This window comes from Colias eurytheme, chromosome 9 (genome assembly GCF_061535395.1).
Source record: "Colias eurytheme isolate Ceu_HAF_F1 chromosome 9, ilColEury1 Martin Lab GWU primary, whole genome shotgun sequence".
In the NCBI taxonomy this organism is placed as follows: domain Eukaryota; kingdom Metazoa; phylum Arthropoda; class Insecta; order Lepidoptera; family Pieridae; genus Colias; species Colias eurytheme.
The window spans coordinates 8,694,540-8,715,352 of record NC_142988.1 but is presented as its reverse complement, the minus strand read 5'-3'; the positions used below and the strand labels follow the sequence as shown (position 1 = coordinate 8,715,352).

The 20,813-nt window shown below is 33.2% G+C and overlaps 2 protein-coding genes across 2 annotated transcripts; one reads left to right on the top strand and one right to left on the bottom strand.

Annotated features, from left to right (window-relative positions):
* The first annotated feature begins 537 nt into the window (after nucleotides 1–537).
* LOC149905982 (superkiller complex protein 3) lies at nucleotides 538–4,576 on the top strand. Its single transcript, XM_090105244.1, has one exon. The coding sequence runs from the start codon at nucleotides 630–632 to the stop codon at nucleotides 4,431–4,433; it is 3,804 nt and encodes a 1,267-aa protein (XP_089961370.1). The 5' UTR covers nucleotides 538–629; the 3' UTR covers nucleotides 4,434–4,576.
* LOC149905981 (tRNA (guanine-N(7)-)-methyltransferase) lies at nucleotides 4,566–6,772 on the bottom strand. The gene is made up of 6 exons (XM_090105245.1): nucleotides 6,568–6,772; nucleotides 6,208–6,329; nucleotides 5,760–5,944; nucleotides 5,499–5,612; nucleotides 5,313–5,414; nucleotides 4,566–4,725 (listed from the first exon to the last, which is right to left on the bottom strand). Exons 1-6 carry the CDS (start codon nucleotides 6,639–6,641, stop codon nucleotides 4,594–4,596), a joined length of 729 nt encoding a protein of 242 aa, XP_089961371.1. The 5' UTR covers nucleotides 6,642–6,772; the 3' UTR covers nucleotides 4,566–4,593.
* Nucleotides 6,773–20,813: the final 14,041 nt, after the last annotated feature.

Sequence of the window (20,813 nt, the reverse complement as noted above, 5' to 3'; positions counted from 1 at the left end):
AACATTTGCCAGCGTGCTCCATCCATTACTTAATGATCTAAGCATTAGGTCGAATATTAATTACATTTACATACGAATATATATATATGTAGTTAACGAAATATAACCTTTGCGTAGTTATCCATCTTTTATTACACCCGCACATAACAAGACCCTACAATATTATTACAGGCACTTTGATTTTATTTTAGATTAATGAATTTATTTCATGAATCTGCTTCACATCTGCTTTCTTTAATGACAATCAATTTATAATCTATGTATCTGTAGCGTGATCTGTAGAGTGTTGTTGAGTGTTGACTGTTGACACTTGACAGTTCCATGACAGTTCTATAAATAACATCAGCTGGATTCTATGCTGGAAGGTGCTGAATATTTAAATTTTTCCAATTTAGTATCATTAATTATTCTTCTGTATTTAAAATTCTAATTTTTATATTTGTATAATTTTGTTTTTAGTTTACAATTTCATCTCAATAACTAATATTTTAATCGCAAAGATAATTTAATAACAAGACACTGTAAGATTACAATCACCTAATAAAAACTGAAAAAATTGATATTTATATGAATTTAATGAACCGATTGGTTTGCAATATTTTTTTATTTAATTAATGTAAGTAAAAACAATGTTCCAGATGGCAGATATAAAATCCTTGCTAAAAGAAGCACGAAAACTTATCGACGAAAAGAACTTCAAAGATGCCCAAGAATGCTGTAAGAATATTTTGAGAAAAGACAAGCAGAATTATTTAGCTCTCGTGTTACTCGGAAAATCGTTACAAGATTCTGATCAGGCACCTTTAGCTTATCAAAAGGCTATTGCCAGTAAACCTGATCATGCCTTAGCCTGGCAAGGATTGGCAAATTTCTATGAAAGGAAAGAGGATAGTGCTTCGAAAATTAAGCTTATATCTATTTATAATGAAATTTTGAAGCTTTCTCTTGAAGAAGAAAAGGCAGTAGAAATTATAACAAAGGTTGGTCAATTGGGCTGCTCTCTTAAAAGTAATGATACAATTACAACCCTTATATCATACATTAACTCAAAGCCGGAAAATAAACTTAAAGAAATAGCTGAAGAACAATTGTTAATTTTATTGAAAAGTGATATCATTTGTAAAGAAAATGATATTTCAAGTGTTTTAACTTTCTTAGATTGCATAGTTAACAATAAGGAAAATATACAAATGATATATGGAAAAATAATTTTACAAAAACCTAATTTTGCATCAGCAGTAACTGATGTAATTAATCTAAGCTTTTTCTCTACCAATGTATCACTTCGAGACTGGCTATGTAAACAGCTGTGTATTAAATTTGTTGAAGAAAGCTCATTTAAGGGCTTTGATATAGATGAACATTTTAATAAAATAATTGAAGGTATAGAAAATTCTAAATATCCCGGTCTCCTAAAAAGTATGCTCTATTATAACAAGGGTCAATATTTAGAAGCCTACAAAGAATGTGTGCCTTTAGTAAATTATCAGGAAGCAGACAAAACTGAAGCAATATTTATTATAAGGTGTACAATTATGCTTAATAAATGGTCAATAGCTCAGAAACTTGCAACCAATTTTTTGATTAAGGTAAAAGATCATGATTTTGTATCAACCCTTAAAAAAATTCTGTTCACATCTCTGTATGAACAACAAAAATGGGCCCAAGCAATTGACATTGGTAAGGAAATTCCTTTAGACTCGTTCAGTGAAAGTGAACAAGCTGCTCTGGCTAAATGTTACATTGAAACTAATGAAGAAGCAGAAGGAATTTTGGACAACCTTAAATCTACAAGTTACTTTGCTCAACTAAGGGCATTGTCACTCATGAAAAGTGGGAAATACAATGATGCAGTTGCTATATTGGAGGAAAATTCTTCAGATAATCAACTAAATCTTTTTTATTTAGGACAGTGCTATTGGGAATTGCAGCAATTTGATAAGTGCCTTATTAATCTTCTAAAATCAGCTAAACTGAATGCAGAACATGCTTATACATTTTTGTATTTAGGTCATTTTTATTATTCATATAAACAAGATTTGGAAAAGGCCAAAAAATGTTATGAAAAGGCACATAGCCTTAACAACACAGATAAAGAAATAATGAAAAGTTTGAGTGGAAGTTATTTAAAATTAGGTCTCAAGGACTTAGATTTTGAATTATTAAAATCCTATCAAAATAAAGAAAATGAAACATGGATTCACTTCAGACTGGGTCTTCATTACATCAATAAAAGAGAATGGGAGAATGCTATACTACAATTTAGGAATGTTATCAAAAGCAATAAAAATGATGTTGTTGCTTTTGAATGTCTGGCTGATGCTTACTATTCACGTGGATCATTTACATCTGCCTTGAAAGCTTATAAGAGGGTTATAGAATTAAATTCTAATCATACGACTTACTGTTTAACAAGAATTGGTTATATCCATTGTCTGCTTACAGAATATGAGGATGCTATTGCTACTTTTGAAAATGTCCTAAAAATAGACCCAAAGTCTGTTTTAGCACTAAAAGGTATTGCAGAATCTTGGATTAAAATTGCGAAAAAGAAAGCATCTGCTAAATTATTTGGAGCTGCAAGAGATTCTGCTCAAAATGCTATAAATTTCATTTGTGAGGCCTTGACACAGGAAAAGAGATTTACATGTTTCTGGAACTTATTGGCTAATGCTTTAATTTTTGTAACAAGTCTTCCAGATAAATATTGTTATGTTTATATGAGGACTGCATCCATAGATCAAGGAGACAGGATAAAAGTTGATAAGTTAGATATTTTCCCTCAAGCCCTGGCATGTTATTCCAAAGTAATAAAAATAAATAAACAAAATTCTTCATATATTTTAGCATTAACATATTTACTATACTATCATGCATCTGGGAATGTATCCTATTTGCAGATATCATATAAACTAGCTTTGGCTTGTATTCACTCAAAGCCATCAGCTTGGCGTAATTGGAACTTGCTAGGTAAAATATGTGTTTTCATGAAAAAGTATGATATAGCCCAACATTGCTTCATTAAAGCATTGATGGTAACTCATAAATGGTCTGTTGCAAAGATTTGGTGCAATTTGGGCACTCTGTATGTTAAAATTAAACTTTATAAATTAGCAAATTATTGCTTTTGGCGGGGACAATCGACTCTACCTTCATATCCTCAAAGTTGGATTGGACAAGCCTTGATAGCAGAAGTGATACGTGAAGAGGAAGCAATGGATCTGTACAGGCACGCGTCGCGGCTCGGTTATCACCCTGAAAGTGCTCTTGGGTATGCAGACTGGGTTTGCAGAATACTTAAAAACAGTGACTATAAGAATAATCGTGAATTAAAGTATGTCATTGATGACCTATATGCAATTACATATGGCATTGACTTAATGGAATGGTTTATTACTCATGAACCACGTAATGCTTGTGCATTAAATGTTCTCGCCATTTTGCAAGAACGGTGTGGCCTCCTTCATGTGGCTCTAGATTCTTATCAAAAAGCATATGACTTTGCAGAAGAGGACAAGAAGAATATTATTAGATTAAATATTGGAAGGCTTTTAAATAGACTTGAAAGATATGACGATGCTATCATAACTTATAAAAATGTAACTGAGGCAAGTTTAGATTCAACATGTGGATTAGCGTTGGCATTATTTAAGAAAGGTCTTTATGAAGAAGCATATTCAGCTTATGATACAGCACTACATTGGCTAAGCAATGAAGATGATGAAAAATCAGACCTACTTGTGGCAATGGCTGGAATAGTGTACATGTACAAAGGAATGGATGATGCAAAAACTTTACTGTTTCACAGTATACAAGTATCTCAAAAGAAACCTACACCATATAGCTTATTTGCTATTTGCTCTTTAGGAATTTTACATTCAGATCAGGGTTTGTCAAAACTAGCATTAAGTGAATTACAAAAATATGAAACGGATAGTAGATTTGGATATGATATAGGTTTTTTAAAATCATATTTAGTTTATATGAATGACATAGATCTCGCTATTAAGTCTATAAGTGATAGTATCCATGATCATCCATGTGATGCACTGTTATGGTTTTGTATGTCTCAGTACTGCCTGCAATCGCCAAGTAACAAAGCAAGAGTTGCAAGTTGTTGTGCTCAAAGAGCAATGTATTTGGATCATGATAATAGTCTCACTGCCAAAATGATGGCTACAGCAAGTGTTTCAGAAAATGTTAGTGGAGATAAATTGAAAGCAATGGTATTAGCAAAGAAGGGCCTCCATCTATACCCATGTCAACCAGAAGTATGGGCTGCTATATTATTCACAACTACTTGCCAAAAAATAAGTACTGAAAGAAGGGATTGGACATTAGCGGCTACAAATCATATGAGAAAACAATTGGATGTTTCTCGACAAATGACTAGGTGGATTACCTTGCTCGAGAAAAAGCTTAGTAAGGCATGAAATATATAATGTGATATGTAATGTAATAAATTGCCTCAATATAATAAATTGTGAAGCTTTCATATATTATACTATTTATTAAGTGCTAACTAAGTTATGAATTAAATGTTTTTTCAAAAATAAATACAACAATCAATTTTATAGATAACAATGTATTATTTCATTTAACATTTTTAGTAAATTTATCACAAACTCGTCGGAAAACAGCAAGAAACTTTTCACCATTATTTCTTGTTACCTTTTGTCCTTCTTCAGTGCTCTCAAAGAGTTTTTCCACTATAACATCATTTTCCTAGAAAAAATAATTTAAGATTTAAACTTTATTCTTGTTAAACCATTATCAAAGCATAGTCCAACCTAGTTTTTTGTGGCCCTGTATGTTAATTTGCTAATTAAAGAAGTATAAAGATATATCTTATATGCTTGTATCTATGTATATTTTTATATTTTATAGTAGTAGTTGTATACGTAGTATATTATTATTAGTCTGTGGTAGTAGTAATAACTACTATTTTTTTTTATTATTATGAGCCATGGCTGTCCCACTGCTTAGCAAAGGCCTCTCTTCCCTCAATCCATTTCTCCAATTTTGCTCCAATCTGTTAAATGGGAATCAAGCTCGTCCCGCCATCTTGTACTGGGCCTGCCACGCAGCCTTTTGTCCTTGTTGGGGATCCACAAAGTGGTAATTTTCGCCCACAACTCCTCCGACATTCGGCAAATATGGCCAGCCCAGTTCCATTTTAGCTCAGCAGCTTTATGAGCTACATCAATTACTACTTATAAAATATAAAAATATACAACTTGGTAAGCTTTTGTTTTGGAAGTTCTTCAAATATAAACTCTTTATTTATATTCTTTTCTTACTAAAATACACACCAATTCATCACCAGTTATCCTCTCAAATAATGGATGCTCTTCAAAATGACTGACCATCCATTCATGTAAATCTTTCACATCGGTGATTGTGTAGACAATACCCTAAAAACAAATATTATACCTATAATAAATTAAAATTATTGTACTGTTTCTCTATAAATGTAAATAATGTTGATAAAATTATACCTGTTCTGCTAACACATATGCATATTCAGAAAGTAGCCACTTATTTATAATCCTCCATTTATGTTTGGCTTTTTTGAAGTGAGGATCTGGATATAAGAAGAACATTTTTTTAAGCTGAAAATTAGTGGATATTTGAAATGAGACAATGAAACCAAAGAGTAGTTAAAATAAAATATTACATTAAACTTTCAAAGCTTGTTAAACAAATGTATGTCTTGTCGTTTGTAGGACATATTTCAATTTTCATATGAAATTAATCACCTGACCCTTCCTAAAAAAATTTGGCAAATATTTCATTGCATTGGTACGTAACACAGCAATATTTTGATACTCATTCTCATTTTGTTTCCTCAAAGCTTGAATCCTATCATTTACATAGTCTGAAACTTTCACTCTTATTTCTAGACCCAGGATAAGATTTTCTTTGAACATTGAAGAAAGTGTAACTGAAACAAAAACAACATTAGCCTTATTAATGCTTATAGACAAAAAAGTACTTAATCACTACATTGTATAAAACAAAGTCGCTTTCTCTGTCCCTATGTCCCTTTGTATGCTTAAATCTTTAAAACTACGCAACTGATTTTGATGCGGTTTTTTTAATAGATAGAGTGATTCAAGAGGAAGGTTTTAGTATATAATTTATTATGTTTTAGACAAAGCGGGCGAAGCCGCGGCCGGAAAGCTAGTATACGATAAAACAAGTTACCCAGAAGTCCTCCATATCCACATCCAACATCTAAGAACTCAACCAAATTATTTTTGTAAAGTTCGTTTGTTTTTATGATTGGATATAGGTTTGACCAATCATAATCATCAGGGCTGGCTGGACTGTAAAAGAATGTTATGTATATCTTTAATTTATAGATATATATTATTGACTAGCAAACCGGGCGAACTCCGTTTCGCCACCAGAGACACCTTTTCTTTGCTATAAACCTCACGGAGCCCGAGACCTTTCAAATGAATGCAAAACCGTGGAAATCGGTTCGTGCGTTCTGGAATTATAGCGTCAGGAAGGAAAACCCGATTTATTTTTATATAGTAGATTAAACAAACTTATACATACTATTCAAAACAATGATCAGCAATAGGGTTAGAATGCGCACGTTGTCGATAATATTTTTTTTGTGGTAAGGCCATATTTAAAGCATGACACTGGTTATATGTAAGTTCTCATTTAACTTTGATTAATGTAACGAAATTTTAAGCTATAGTTAATTTAATAATAAAATCATATAAACGATAAACAATCAAAATGAATATCCTGCCAATTTGACAAATGACAAACGTCGAGTTGTGACGGTGTGTCAGTCCGTCAATCCATTGTCAGTGTCACTTTGATTCCATTTCACTCACGTTTCGTAAGAACAGTGGATTAAAATTCAAATCTCAACGATATCAATGCCAAAAATAATTTTAGATCATAATATTTTGGATAGTATAATATACAGTGTGGAAATTTTCGATGCACCCTGGAGGGAAAGTACTTAAAATACTGGAGATAGCAAATTCTGCTAAAAAGAAACATTTCTTTATTTTTAAAGATTTTCGAAAATTGCTTGCTTCGATCGGGAATCGAACTTATTAAAAATTTAATTTGTTATTTTATTCTTCAAATCGAGACAAATAATGTTATAGGTGTTAACGTTAAAGATGTTAATTTCTCGTTAAAATATTTGATTTTAGAAATAAAAATATCATGGAATCGAACATTTTTGAAGTGAAAACTTCTTTAGCGGCCGCGGCGCGGTAGAGTACTTTTTCTGATGGTTAAAAAATCTTAGGGCGTATTCAGAAAGAAAGCTTGAAACTTATAAGCGCTTATCGGCGCTTGTCATGTTCATATATTTTCCTGCGCTGACAAGCAAGACAAAGGAAAATATATATGAACATGACAAGCGCCGACAAGCGCTTATAAGTTTCAAGCTTTCTTTCTGAATACACCCTTATACTCGCGTCAGGACACGTGACCTGAAAAAGAAGAGCGAGCGCGCAAGAGCAAGAGAGCAAGAGCAGCAAGGTCTGTGCTCTTGTCCCGCATAGTTCCCATTCCCGTGAGATTTCCGGGATAAAACCTATCCTATGTGTTAATCCAAGTTACTCTCTATATGTGTGCTAAATTTCATTGTAATCGGTTCAGTAGTTTATGCGTGAAAACTGAAAACCATACATACCTACAAACCTTTCCTCTTTATAATATTAGTATAGATATGTAATCGTAATTGTAAAAAGTAAATTAGTTTTTATTTAATACTTTTTAGTGTATTTTTCAACACGAATCAAACGAGCCCAAACTCGATAAAGTTGAGTCAATATATTACTAAGTTCCTATGACCACCTTCCGACTCCATCATCAAATCAGCTCTATGTCATAATAATGTTTCATCGTTATCCAATTTACATGCGTATACAAAATTTCAGCACACCACACCATTCCGCATCAAAAAAAAAAAAGAATCACGTAAACCGGTTCAGAAACCTTGGAGTAATTGGTATACATACATACAAAAAATATACCGGCCGAATTGATAACCTCCTCCTTTTTTTTGAAGTCGGTTAAAACTACTGTGTACGAGAATAAATACGTTGACATAAATAGGTATTATCGCTACGCCGGTTACGCGGCAACTGGCGGGCGGCCGTCGCCTGGCAACATTTTTGTCGCCGTGCGCGCACTTGCATTGAAACCAATAGATAGGGCGACAGTTGCGTCGCGGGCTTGTCTCCGAACCCGCGGACAAAAAAGTCTCCCGGGAGTTGCGTCGCTACGTACGCGCACTTTCATACTAGCCCATGGCTGGAGAGATAAAATAGTTGCGGAGACAAAATTGTTGCGGAGACAAAGTTGCTCGTGCGCGCTCGCTCTAATGGCTGGTTCACACTTTGATTAGTGCGAGTGCAGGTGATTAGTGCGAGTGCAGGTGTGTAGTGCGAGTAGTGTCCAATTCAACTGCGAGTGCAGGTGATTAGTGCGAGTGCAGGACAATGGTGAAATCCGCGACGCTACACACTACGCTAAACACTAAACACTAAACACTCCTGTCCAGACGTGTTTAGGCAGGCACACTGCGAGTGAGGGGGAAGGGAGGGCGCGCGGGACGTGGCTACTCGCAGTCCAGCCATTAGGCTGGTTCACACTTTGATTAGTGCGAGTGCAGGTGATGAGTAGTACTACGTGTGGACAGCGACTGTTTAGTGCGAGTGTTTAGTAGGCTGTGTAGTAAAGTGAATAGAAGCGTGTTCTATTTTTTTGCGAGTGGACTGCGAGTAGCCACGTCCCGCGCGCCCTCCCTTCCCCCTCACTCGCAGCGTGCCTGCACTCGCACTAATCACCTGCACTCGCAGTCAATTGGACACTACTCGCACTACACACCTGCACTCGCACTAATCACCTGCACTCGCAGTCAATTGGACACTACTCGCACTACACACCTGCACTCGCACTAATCACCTGCACTCACACTAATCAAAGTGTGAACCAGCCATAAGACGGATGGATATCAAACATGCTCAAAATTTTCACTTCTGCCGGCACTCCCGGAGTGCAACCCGTCTTTTTTTTATTATATCATCGACAACATGTAACTAAATAAATAACGTTACTGATTTTATATCTTTATTTAACTAAAATAATAAATTGTTCAAAATGAGTCCCCTCGTTCTGGATACCTACATTAATTTATTTTGTGATTTTCTTCTGAAAATACAGACAATAACATATTTTTAGAAGTAAAACAAATGAAAAAGGCAGAATAATAAATCGAAAATTTTTAAATTGCGGTCTTTACGCCGCAATTTAAAGTCATACCAATTCTTAGTTTCAATCAAAAAGAAATGTTTAAGAAAGAAAATATTATATGCATGAAATTATTTTTAATTTATTACCAATTAACCTATTTTCTTACCTAAAATTCATGTGTTTAATAAAACATCTGCCCATGTGTACTCAATAATAAAGATTTAATATTTTACGGATAATGTGTTGTAGAAACTATTCGTATAAGGCCGTGTCGATTCGAAGAATAATGTAATTTTAAGCTATTGCATTTGCATAGCTTCTATCGCGGGCCTTGAGCGCAGGGACCGAATCCAGAAATTCCGTAACGAAAAAACCTCACGTTCCCCACTCCTACGGGCGCGAAGGTGTGGCTTGAAGGCATGCAATAGCTTCACCGCGGCAGTCCCCGAGTGCTACACGTCTTTTTTATTATTTTTTTTATTTTTAGTTAGTTCGATTCCCGGTCAAAGCAAGTGAATTTTCGAAATTAATTGAATTCAGTTCTATTTCTTTTTTAAAATAAAGGAATGTTTCCTTTCAGAAAAATTTGTTATCTCCAGTATTTCAAGTACTTTCCCTGGGCCCATCGAAAATTTCCACACTGTATAATATTTTTGTAAAACTGTTTAGTTTTGTAAAACAATTCTTGAAATGCAATCCATGTATGATACAATTAGTGTAATTGTATGCATTTATATTATATACTTTATTACATACATATGTACATACATGATAAAAATTATATTTATATTTTTAACTCTTTTTTTTTTTGACCAACCAAACCCCGTACCGAAGCTTGACTGCTTATGAGTGACCGAGTTGTCCGAGACGACTTGCACACGACTTGCTTAAAATTTAACGTCATTGTGTGGTCTTTGTGATTGGTCATTTGTCAAAATCGCAACTTTGACATTTGAAGTGTTTCGATTCGCATTTCGCATGCTTTGCAAAGTTAATTATTTCGTATCAATGTTTTGTTTAAAATATATCAATTTTTATTTTATAATATATAAAGTAATGGTGAAAACGGGTGTATAATATTTTCTTCCATTGAGAGATTGCCTGTATAAGTGATGATAATTAACGGAATCGATTAATTCACATTTTAACAGGTAAGTTTCATGTAATATTATAATCCTTTGTGGTGATTTATTTACAAAGGTCAACAAAAATTCCAACGTATTCTAGTGGAACTTGAAAACTCTCTGTTATTTAGTTATATAGTGTAGTTATTATTATGCGCTTGTTTTAAAAATATGTATTATTCATAAGGAAAACATAATAATATATTGTCTTACAATAACTATTGATTAAAATTCAATTAATAATAACTAGAAAATGAGACCATTCCCATTCCTATCATATGTAATTAAACTATATACACAGTACAAAGTAACTTTGGACCAAAAAAAACAATAAGTGATAGGTATTTTAGAATGCATTTTCAACCAACTTTAGTAAATAGGGGATTATATTTTCAACTTTTTTTTTTGGTTTTTAATTTTTATGATTTTTATTTGAAAGTTGGTGTCTTCCAGTTCTCTTCAAAATATGTGGTTGTGACAATTTGAAGGCGGTGTAGATTATTGTTAAAAATAATTATACCAATTACTATTACTTGTTTTATCCTCATTCTCATGGAAATTAATTATAATTTACACACTACTCAAACTACTCACAAATCAATAAATTTTGTATCTAATATAATAGAGAAAATTATTTACCAATAAATTGGAAGATAGGTCATAATTATTATTGTAGTTATTAGTTTCATAACTTCAATTTTAGAAATTAATCTTTCAGCTAATAACATTGCAGACTATGTGATATTAATATTACATATATACACCTGATCTTTTATTATAACTATTTATATGTTGTCATGATCTGGTTAAATCTGCAGCTTAACTGCTGCTATTTGTCTGAATGACTAGCATTGAATGACAACATTCCATTGAATAATTAGGCTGAGTTTGGTCATTCAATGAAGGCGCTAGTCATTCAGTCAAATAACAAATTCAAACAGATGACTGTGACATATACAAAGATAATAATATTATGTGTGCCCAATTCATCATTGACACTCTTTACACCCAGATTTCATATCTTCATGGTAATATGAATGAGTTTGTTTATATGTAGTTATTATTATATTTGTCATACTATTCAATAATTTTCCAAAACTTATAATATTTAATCAAAGCAACCTTTTAAAATAACCTTTGCGTGTAAGTCATTGACCTTCATACTCCCCTATTATTATTTAAGTATTTGAAAAATACCACATGATGAGGTATTAGTCATTGATATTTATAATGTGGTTTAGTTGTGGTGTTCTATTTTTTCAAAATAAATTGGAAAATGTAATGTCTGTTGGCCACACTTCATATATATTCCATTTATTCTATTGAGAAAAAAAAGATATTATAAGTACTCAATTAATTTCGAAATATGTACTAAACTTATAAGATAATAAAGAGTAGGATTACAAAGCCCTTAGATCATTAAGTAATGGATGGAGCACGCTGGCAAATGTTCTAACTAAACTTTCTGCCGGTTTTGGTGCGGGGAGGGTAACTCACACTTTGAAACACAATCACACATTCACAAAAATAATTTGTGTCTTTACAAACTCAAACTATTACAAAATGGACAGACTAGCATGTTTTTGCACACATACATCGATTACACAGAAAAATCTCTATACATATACGTAATAATACAATCGCTCTAAAGGGATGTAACCATATCGATATTACAAAAATAATAATTTTTTTGAAATTAGAAATATGTACTTAACATTAATATTATATTCATAAAAAATACTACACAGGTCATTTGTGACGTTTTCATCATTATTATATGCATATATGAAAAAACAATAAAACGCCATTTTATTTGTATTTGAATATGTATTTATTCAACACATCATATATTATATTCAATAAAATAAATATCGGTCCAGAAATTTTTATTATTTCTGTACCGAGGTGTCCATTCTGATTTTCTCCCACAGCATTCAATCCACCTTAGCCTTAAAGCAGGATTTTTTGTAAATCTGAAATATACGCAATATTCGTACATACATATAAATAAAGTAGCTGCTCCGCGCGGTTTCACCCCCGTGGCTCCACTCCTGTTGGTCGTAGCGTGATGATATATACCTTCCTCGATAAATGGGCTATCTAACACCGAAAGAATTTTTCAAATCGGACCAGTAGTTCCCGAGAATAGCGCGTTCAAACAAACAAACAAACAAACTCTTCAGCTTTATAATATTAGTATAGATTACATAATAGAAAGGTTACAAGATTAACATTACAAAAAAAACAGCTAAATGCGAGTGGGACTCGCGCACGAAGGGTTCCGTACCATTAAAATGTTCTGCCAGTTAAAAGTAACCTAGCGTAAATTTTAATAATTATATACAAGACTTACAAAATAAACATTATACTCCTTTTTATGCAGTTGTGTAAAATTTTAATATAATAAAGATTAATTCTTATCTCATTTCAAATTATTATGCTTAGAAAAATATTTTTTTATCGACGTTCAAGTTAAAAGCAGTCCGTCACTAAGAAAGTCGTAAAAATTAACGACCTTTTAAGCGACGAGTTATTAAATTCAACTCTATCACTAAGTTCATAAAGATTAAATTTGAATTTCTCTTCAAGATAGTCTCGCTACATCACTTTATAGTCTCGTGGGGAGTGCGGTTCAATATCGCGTTCTAAATTCAACTTTATCGTTTAGTTCATAAAGATTAAATTTGTATATTTTCTCTTCAAGATAGTCTCGCTACATCACTTTATAGTCTCGTGGGGAGTGCGGTTCAATATCGCGTTCTAAATTCAACTTTATCGCTTAGTTCATAAAGATTAAATTTGTATATTTTCTTTCCATGATAGTCTCGTGAGGCCGCATCAATGATCGAGTACACACATGACTCGATTATTTGTCTTGATCATATCGCTAAACGATACATCGACGATTATTAGAAATTGCATTTAATTAGAAATGTACGTTAAAAAAATAAAAAAATATACACAAATGAAAGGTTATTCCATCTTTTTTAATATTCGACATGTTTGAATTGCTTCTGCAAGACTTGACAGTGCAAAACGGCATTTTTAGCGGAGCACTCGCAGACGTCCTTTCGATGTTTTACGAATACGCAGAGTGTTCGTAATCGATTACGCAAGTAGTTTTTATGAAAGCATAAGATTTTTCGATTCGAATAATCTTATACCTCGGCAAAAGGGGAAACGCCTGCGTGTGTTATCCATTACTTAATGATCTAAGACAAAGCCATAATTTACTTAATGCGTTATATAAGTATTAAATTGTAAACTTCATATTTTAAAATGTGCTAATTAAATGCATAATTATAAATTTAATACAAAAATATTTTGCAGTTAACATTTAGTTTTGAAAATTATAATTCATAGTTGTCTGGATCATATAATTGGGCAAATGGGCACATATGAAGCAAACTTCTAGCTGTGCCAAGTAATATGAGGCTGTAAACATTGTAGAGTCAAGTTCAAAGCAAATATTTGCCATATTTGGGATATCCTGCTTGCAGTCGGCAAAGCGACAGGCGTTTTTTGTCGTCGACCGGCCGTCATCCACATGCACTCGTCAATTCGTCACCGCGCCGCAGTCTGCGAACGGCGTCGCCCGCGCCACACGCCTGTCACTCAACGCTATCAAACATTGCGGAATGTTATCATTATTCGCGCCGCTCTCGTTCCGCGCCATACAACAACGATACGCTATTGTTCTCAGTGCTTAGTTCTGTTAGTGCAACGAAATGAAGAAAGGAGACCCTCAGTGCAGTTTGAAAAAGAGCGGCTCGAGGTCAGCACGTCTGCTAACTGACAGCATATCGTCCTCCGATGAGCCCGAGACCGAAAGGCTGTTGGGCTCGCAGTTGCCCTCGGTGGTGGCGGGAGCTGGTGCGAGACGCGGGTCTCTCACTGCCCCACCTTCTCCCACCGATTTCCGAAAGAAGCGCGATCCCACCCGCCAACATAATTACATGAACCACCTTCATCACCTTATTCACTGGAGAGATAAATGGAGTGGTGAACCTCAAAGAGCACACGAGGTATAGAGGTTAAGGCAATTTCATTTTAAGCTCTGCTAAATTTTATAAAACGCATGATTGTTGTTTAAGTATTGTGAACTTGAGTCAATGTTTCTAATTATCTCTCTGTTAAAATACCGCTTCTCATTACATGATACTATAACATCCAATAAACTTCCTCATATTATGTAACATAATATTATAATCATAATCGTTTTATATCTATTGAATTTTTCTATAAATTCACAATACTTGGTAGAGTCAGTGTCGTGATATTTACTAAACCGAGTTTTTCTTCCAATCCGTAACCTTCGTTTCGACAATTAGTTAGTGTACGTAATTTGCGACGTTATTGTGGCAATTAATTGGTGAAAATTAGTAGTATTTTAAATCCAGAAAATTACACACGTACAATTTATTTTAAACTTTTCCACAATTGATCTGATATCGTATTTAATTTTTCTCCTCGATTTTGAATTTAAGTACCTATTTAATTTACTAAAGTAGGTATACCGGTGTTTAAAAACAAGAATAGAATTATGTAGATCATAATTTCAAATGTAGGTACATAGTCGAAATAGGTATAAACATTTTGCTTGTTGTACCTGAGTAAACATTGAAACAAAGAAAACTTATCCACCATCTTAGGTAAATTTCAAATAAAACGTGAATCGCGGCCATGGTCATAAGGTAAAAAATAATCGAATGAGAACAAGAATGGAGCAAACAAGGCCGTAAACGTAAATCAATTCAATAAAAAGCAACAACAACAAAACCAACTACTAGAGTCACCTAGAGTTCCAATCTTCGAACCGCATTGTATAGGTAGGTAAATAGTTTCAAAAAAAAAGCAGGTAAAAACAGACAAAAACAATTATGGAACATTTCCAGTTTAGTATGGTTTAATTTTTAAGCACGATTGTTATGTAAATTATATCGTTTAACGAACACTTTCTTCTCACAGAAATATTTAAGAATGAAAGTAAAAAAACACTGATTAGATTAATTATATTGACAAATTAATTATTTTCAGTGGGAGCGTTGGTCATTATTTACTCAAGATTACGATCTATGCTACTTTTCATTGGCTAAAAAAAGTAAGATATTTGGATATCGATTTGTGTAACACGTGAAATCCGACGCCAATGACGACATTGACATCGGATTTGACTCTTATGTTTAGAAGGAAAAACAAACATTCATTACGTACATATAGAGAATATAGATACCACCTTCTTATGGGGCGTGGAAAGATTTATAATGAGAAAACTTAAAGCTTCAAACCGAAGTTTCGAATTTCGCAATAAAGGATCATCAAGACTTTCTATAGGAAACTTATACGGGTACCTACTTAACCCGACTCATAACGGATTTAAACACGAAATAATCTTTTAATGAATAAAATTATCAACAAGATAATGTTTTTAAAACTTATCTTGATTCTAAGAATTCCAATTGAAACTTCTTTATCGGGGTTGGAAAAAAATTTATTGTAACATTTTTTCGTTACGCGTGACATTTTTCCGTTACGCGCCATCTTTTTCTTATCCCTACCACGCGTGATTCGACGTATTTCTGTAAAGTTGCATATAGTAAATTATTTTTTAAAAAATAAGCTCATTAAGAAGTTTCACTTCTTACGTGTGTACACTAGTACACGCACACATTTTTTAAATATGTGTGACTGATTTTCTCAGATGCAATATGGAATTTTCTGCTTGATAGTCCGACGATTAATTCAACTGGAAGCTTTACCAAGAGCATTAAAGACGTGTGATTTTTTTTTGTATTTTCCGTTTACTTGTTTTGTTTGTGTTACATGTAGTTTAATTTAGTTGTATGTAGGTGTGACCCCTTAAACATTAAAAGTAAACATAACTTTAAACCAATTTTGAAGCACCCTCAATGAAATGTTTATATTTGTACTTGTTAGCATCGTGTTTTAGTAAAATGTTCCTTGTACTATTTCAACAAATAACCTTTCGTACTTGACTTTCTATTTTAAGCATTTGCTGGTTATCTATTGCAGTAATCACTTAGAAATGTCATAGAATTCATCGTCATGATAATGTTTTATGTTACAATCAATGATATTTTATGTATAGATACGTTATATACTCACAATATATCCAAAAAAAATGCTTCATATGCAGTGTCAGGCACACACAAATACAAGTATCATTTTACTTAATTTATTACATTCACAGACTGTATAAGAGAGATGGCTCTAATAAAATGATATAAACAAAAAAGACAAAGATAGTTTGTCACTTCCGCGCAGGTGTAAGCAAAAGTCATAAGAATTCACCAATTAAATATAAATAAACAAATAGTTGCCATGGTAATTTGCATAGAATAACGACACAGAAGGTTCAATGTTATAGATGTTACGTTTCCTGCACAAGTAAACAAATGTGACAATTTCATTTACTATTTAATTATTATTATGATGTTGTATTAAAATGAAAAAACTTTTTGGAGATATAACTGTATTAAGAATTTATTACTAGCTGTGGTGTTCGTTTTCGGTCATCATCATTTCACCCGATAAACACCCACTGCTGAGCATAGTCCTCCTTATAGAATTCCATAAAGACCGATCTTACGCTATTCGTTTCAAGGCAGTTCCCGAAATCCGTATCTACAAGGTCATCACTCCAACTTGTAGGATATAATAATAGTGGTGCCTAGATGAAATAATAATATTTAAAAAAAAACTAAAAAAACACGCTTTTTATAGAAAACCGAACTAAAAAATAGAAAATTTTATCAAATTAGTGTATTGTCATCGGTCACCTCAATAAATCTACAAAGTTTGAACGAAATCTGGCCGTTTAAAGTGGGTCAAAATCGCGCCCAAAGAAGTCGGTTACAAACAAACAAACATACAGGTGAAGCTAATATAAAGCGTGTAAAAAAAGGATGAAATAAAAGAAAGGATGAAGTATAAGCCTTTTTTATCTAAAACACAAATAAAATTTATGTTCAATAGCTATTTACAGAAAAGCAAATAGCATTTTTCGTCAGTAGCGATAATCTTTTCTTTAATGTATACGTATATTCAACATCATTATTGCAAAAAAAACATTTTTGCCATCACGATTTCTTTGTATATATAATAAAAAGATATATTTGTTAATTACATGCACTGTGTGGATTTAAATATAAAAATAATCAAGTATTTAGTATTTACCCAAATCGAAATTAATAAAATAACCGTTCTATTTTCAATAATCGTATCTACATGATAATCTTTGAACACAGTGTACGCTAGCTTTGTCACACTAGTGATTGAAGCAATGTTTTATCCCTTTCATTATTTAAATACAAGTGTCAAGCATGTGTCATTCATAAAGAATTGTAAATTGTTATTTTTATTCATAAACTGTAATAATTTAATATATTTTCCTGTGATATGATATTCCTTTATCTTTCTTTATTTTTTTGCACGAATACGTGCACTTTCTGAACACACAGGAAGGCATTTTCGACAACTTTAATGTACCTATCGGCACATGCGCTCACTGGGACCGGTGACAATCTGACTGATTGCATTGGTCCCAAATAGGACCAATTCACGGAAGCAATTTTGGTGCGTTGATGACGTATCTACCTCTTGTTTCTATATACAGGGTGTCCCAAAAAGTAGTGATGAACGGAAGCTGGGAGGTAGAGGACCTAGAGGGCTATCCGAATCACCCCCATATATGTTATGCGATTTTTCGTATTTTCGGAGTTATGACGTTTTTTTCAATTTTTCACCTATCGCCGAGTACGATGATATTTTCACTCATGGTGACGTGAATTATTGCGCTAGATGCTTGATTTTTTTTGTGTGCTAAGCTGAAAGATAGGCCAATTCAGTATAGTAACATTTACTATCGTTAGATCTTTGAATGGAATAAAAAAAAGAATTAAATGTCAAGGAAGATAAAATTACCCAGTATGTTCACCACTTCAAGGGCCCGTAAAAAAATAAAATCACATAAAAAAGTTTTCCGTTTGGCTTTTAAAAACTTGCTCTATCTATCAGGTAGCTACCCTGAAAATTTGATTTTATTATTCAGAAGGCTTCAATCGAAAAATTGAAATCTAAATGTGGTAAGTGCAAAAATTTTATTAACATGATGATCATTAAAACGAAATTAAAACCAATAAATAGGTGTTTAATTATCAGATTTTTTTAAATTACCCCGCTGTTGCTCAATGCAAGTGCGACATCACCTTAAAAAGTTGTCTTTTAAATATCAGAATGCCCTTTTATCATTTTTAATGGTTTCTTCTGCTACTATGAATTTCCGGGTTATTTCGTCCAAATTGTGGCATTCTCTCAAGTAGCCGAGGTCTTTTTAGTATCCCCATTGAAACAAATTAATGGGGTTTAGGTCGAAGGACCGTGGAGGCCAGGCTTTAAGGCAGGCGTCACCGGCGCATGCGCAGGCTGCAACGACCAATCCATCTTTCAGGGTATCTTTGCCCTTTAGCCTGGCCTCCACGGTCCCCGGACATAAACCCTATTGATTTTTTTCCGTGGGGATACTACAAAGACGAGAGACTAACACAATTTGGACGAAATAACCCGGAAATTCATAGTAGCAGAAGAAACCATTAAAAATGATAAAAGGGCATTCTACTATTTAAAAGACAACTTTTAAGGTGATGTCGCACTTGCATTGAGCAACAGCGGGGTTATTTAAAAAAAATCTGATAATTAAACACCTATTTATTGGTTTTAATTTCGTTTTAATGATCATCATGTTAATAAAATTTTTGCACTTACCACATTTAGATTTCAATTTTTCGATTGAAGCCTTCTGAATAATAAAATCAAATTTTTAGGGTAGCTACCTGATAGATAGAGCAAGTTTTTAAAAGACAAACGGAAAACTTTTTTATGTGATTTTATTTTTTTACGGGCCCTTGAAGTGGTGAACATACTGGGTAATTTTATCTTCCTTGACATTTAATTCTTTTTTTTATTCCATTCAAAGATCTAACGATAGTAAATGTTACTATACTGAATTGGCCTATCTTTCAGCTTAGCACACAAAAAAAATCAAGCATCTAGCGCAATAATTCACGTCACCATCAATAAAAATCTCATCGTACTCAGCGATAGATGAAGAATTGAAAAAATGTCCATAACTCCGAAAATACGAAAAATCGCATAACATACATGGGGGTGATTCGGATAGCCCTTTAGGTAATCTACCTCCCAGCTTCCGTTCATCACTACTTTTTGGGACACCCTGTATAATATCATTGGTTACAATATTATAGAGTTGCATATGACAACAATCAAGCGGATAAATAACCCACAACACCAACTGTATGCATTCAATTTAATGCCGACAATTGAGTTGATTATCATTCTGAGAAATTAAGCTTATATGTCTACGAGAGACAGCTAGATGGAAGCGACGAATCACGATTTCAATGGAATCAAATCAGATGTATGTTTCGTATTAATCTGCATATTAATATCATAATATTGTACCTATCGCGATCGTCGCTACTGTTAGATGTCACGTGCTATTTGTAGTCACCGCATAAAAGCAAAAAGGAAAAAACGGAAAATCACGTGCCAATAACGAAATATAAAGTTTTTTTAAGGATAATTTTTATTTCTTTAATAATAATTTTAAAACCTAGTGTCTAAACCCAAGAAACAAAATCTAGAGTTATCCTAATGCAAATGTAGCGTCTTCCGTGTGATCTGTATTTCTGATTTATAGATGCTGCAAAGACAAAGAATCTCTTACTCATTTCAGTTATCTGATTCCACTTAGCCATCAGCTCGTAATTAGAATACCTTGTAGATATGTAAAAGTAAAGGTACGTGTTGAATCTTAGTGTTGAATACATAAGTACATATAATACATTGGTTGTTTTCTTATCTACTTGGCATTTTACAACAGTAAAAATCTTAAGCAAACATGATAATCATCGCGTTGATACGTGATGTTTTCTTAATAAAAAGTTTATTTTGTAACTTTTCTATTGCAAAAGTTTTTCTTAGATATTATCACGTCTGGTTATCGCAGTTTCCTGGTCAATATACTTACTGTTGTTACAAGGACAAACCGAAGTTTTTATACGTCGCAAAATCCAATAGAACTATTTGTGTGACCTCATTGTCTCACACCCTGATCCAAATTTTTAGTCACCTTGAATGTATCGGAAATTCTCCATGTTCGATTTATTCACTCACACTCTTCGTCCAGTTCGCCATTATCGCTTATCGTTGTACAATTAATTACTAAACTATATTACATGCAAATGTAGACGTAACTAGACAGGTCACACGTTGCCATAAATATTTGATTGGTGGTTCTAGTGTCCCACACGCGTCTTTTGAGTTATTATTCAAACGCAAGGTCTCTAGCCATTTATAGTTGTTGTAAATTACTGAAGTGGGAAACGGCCAGTACCATAAACGTGTTGT

Bases quoted from the DNA above. Each gene is read 5' to 3' on its own strand.
- LOC149905982 (XM_090105244.1), top strand. From the start codon at position 630: ATGTTCCAGATGGCAGATATAAAATCCTTGCTAAAAGAAGCACGAAAA.
- LOC149905981 (XM_090105245.1), bottom strand. From the start codon at position 6,641: ATGGCCTTACCACAAAAAAAATATTATCGACAACGTGCGCATTCTAAC. The intron at 6,330-6,567 runs GTATGTATAAGT...ATTCTTTTACAG, and splicing joins GCTGATCATTGTTTTGAATA to TCCAGCCAGCCCTGATGATT. The intron at 5,415-5,498 runs GTATAATTTTAT...ATTTGTTTTTAG, and splicing joins CATATGTGTTAGCAGAACAG to GGTATTGTCTACACAATCAC.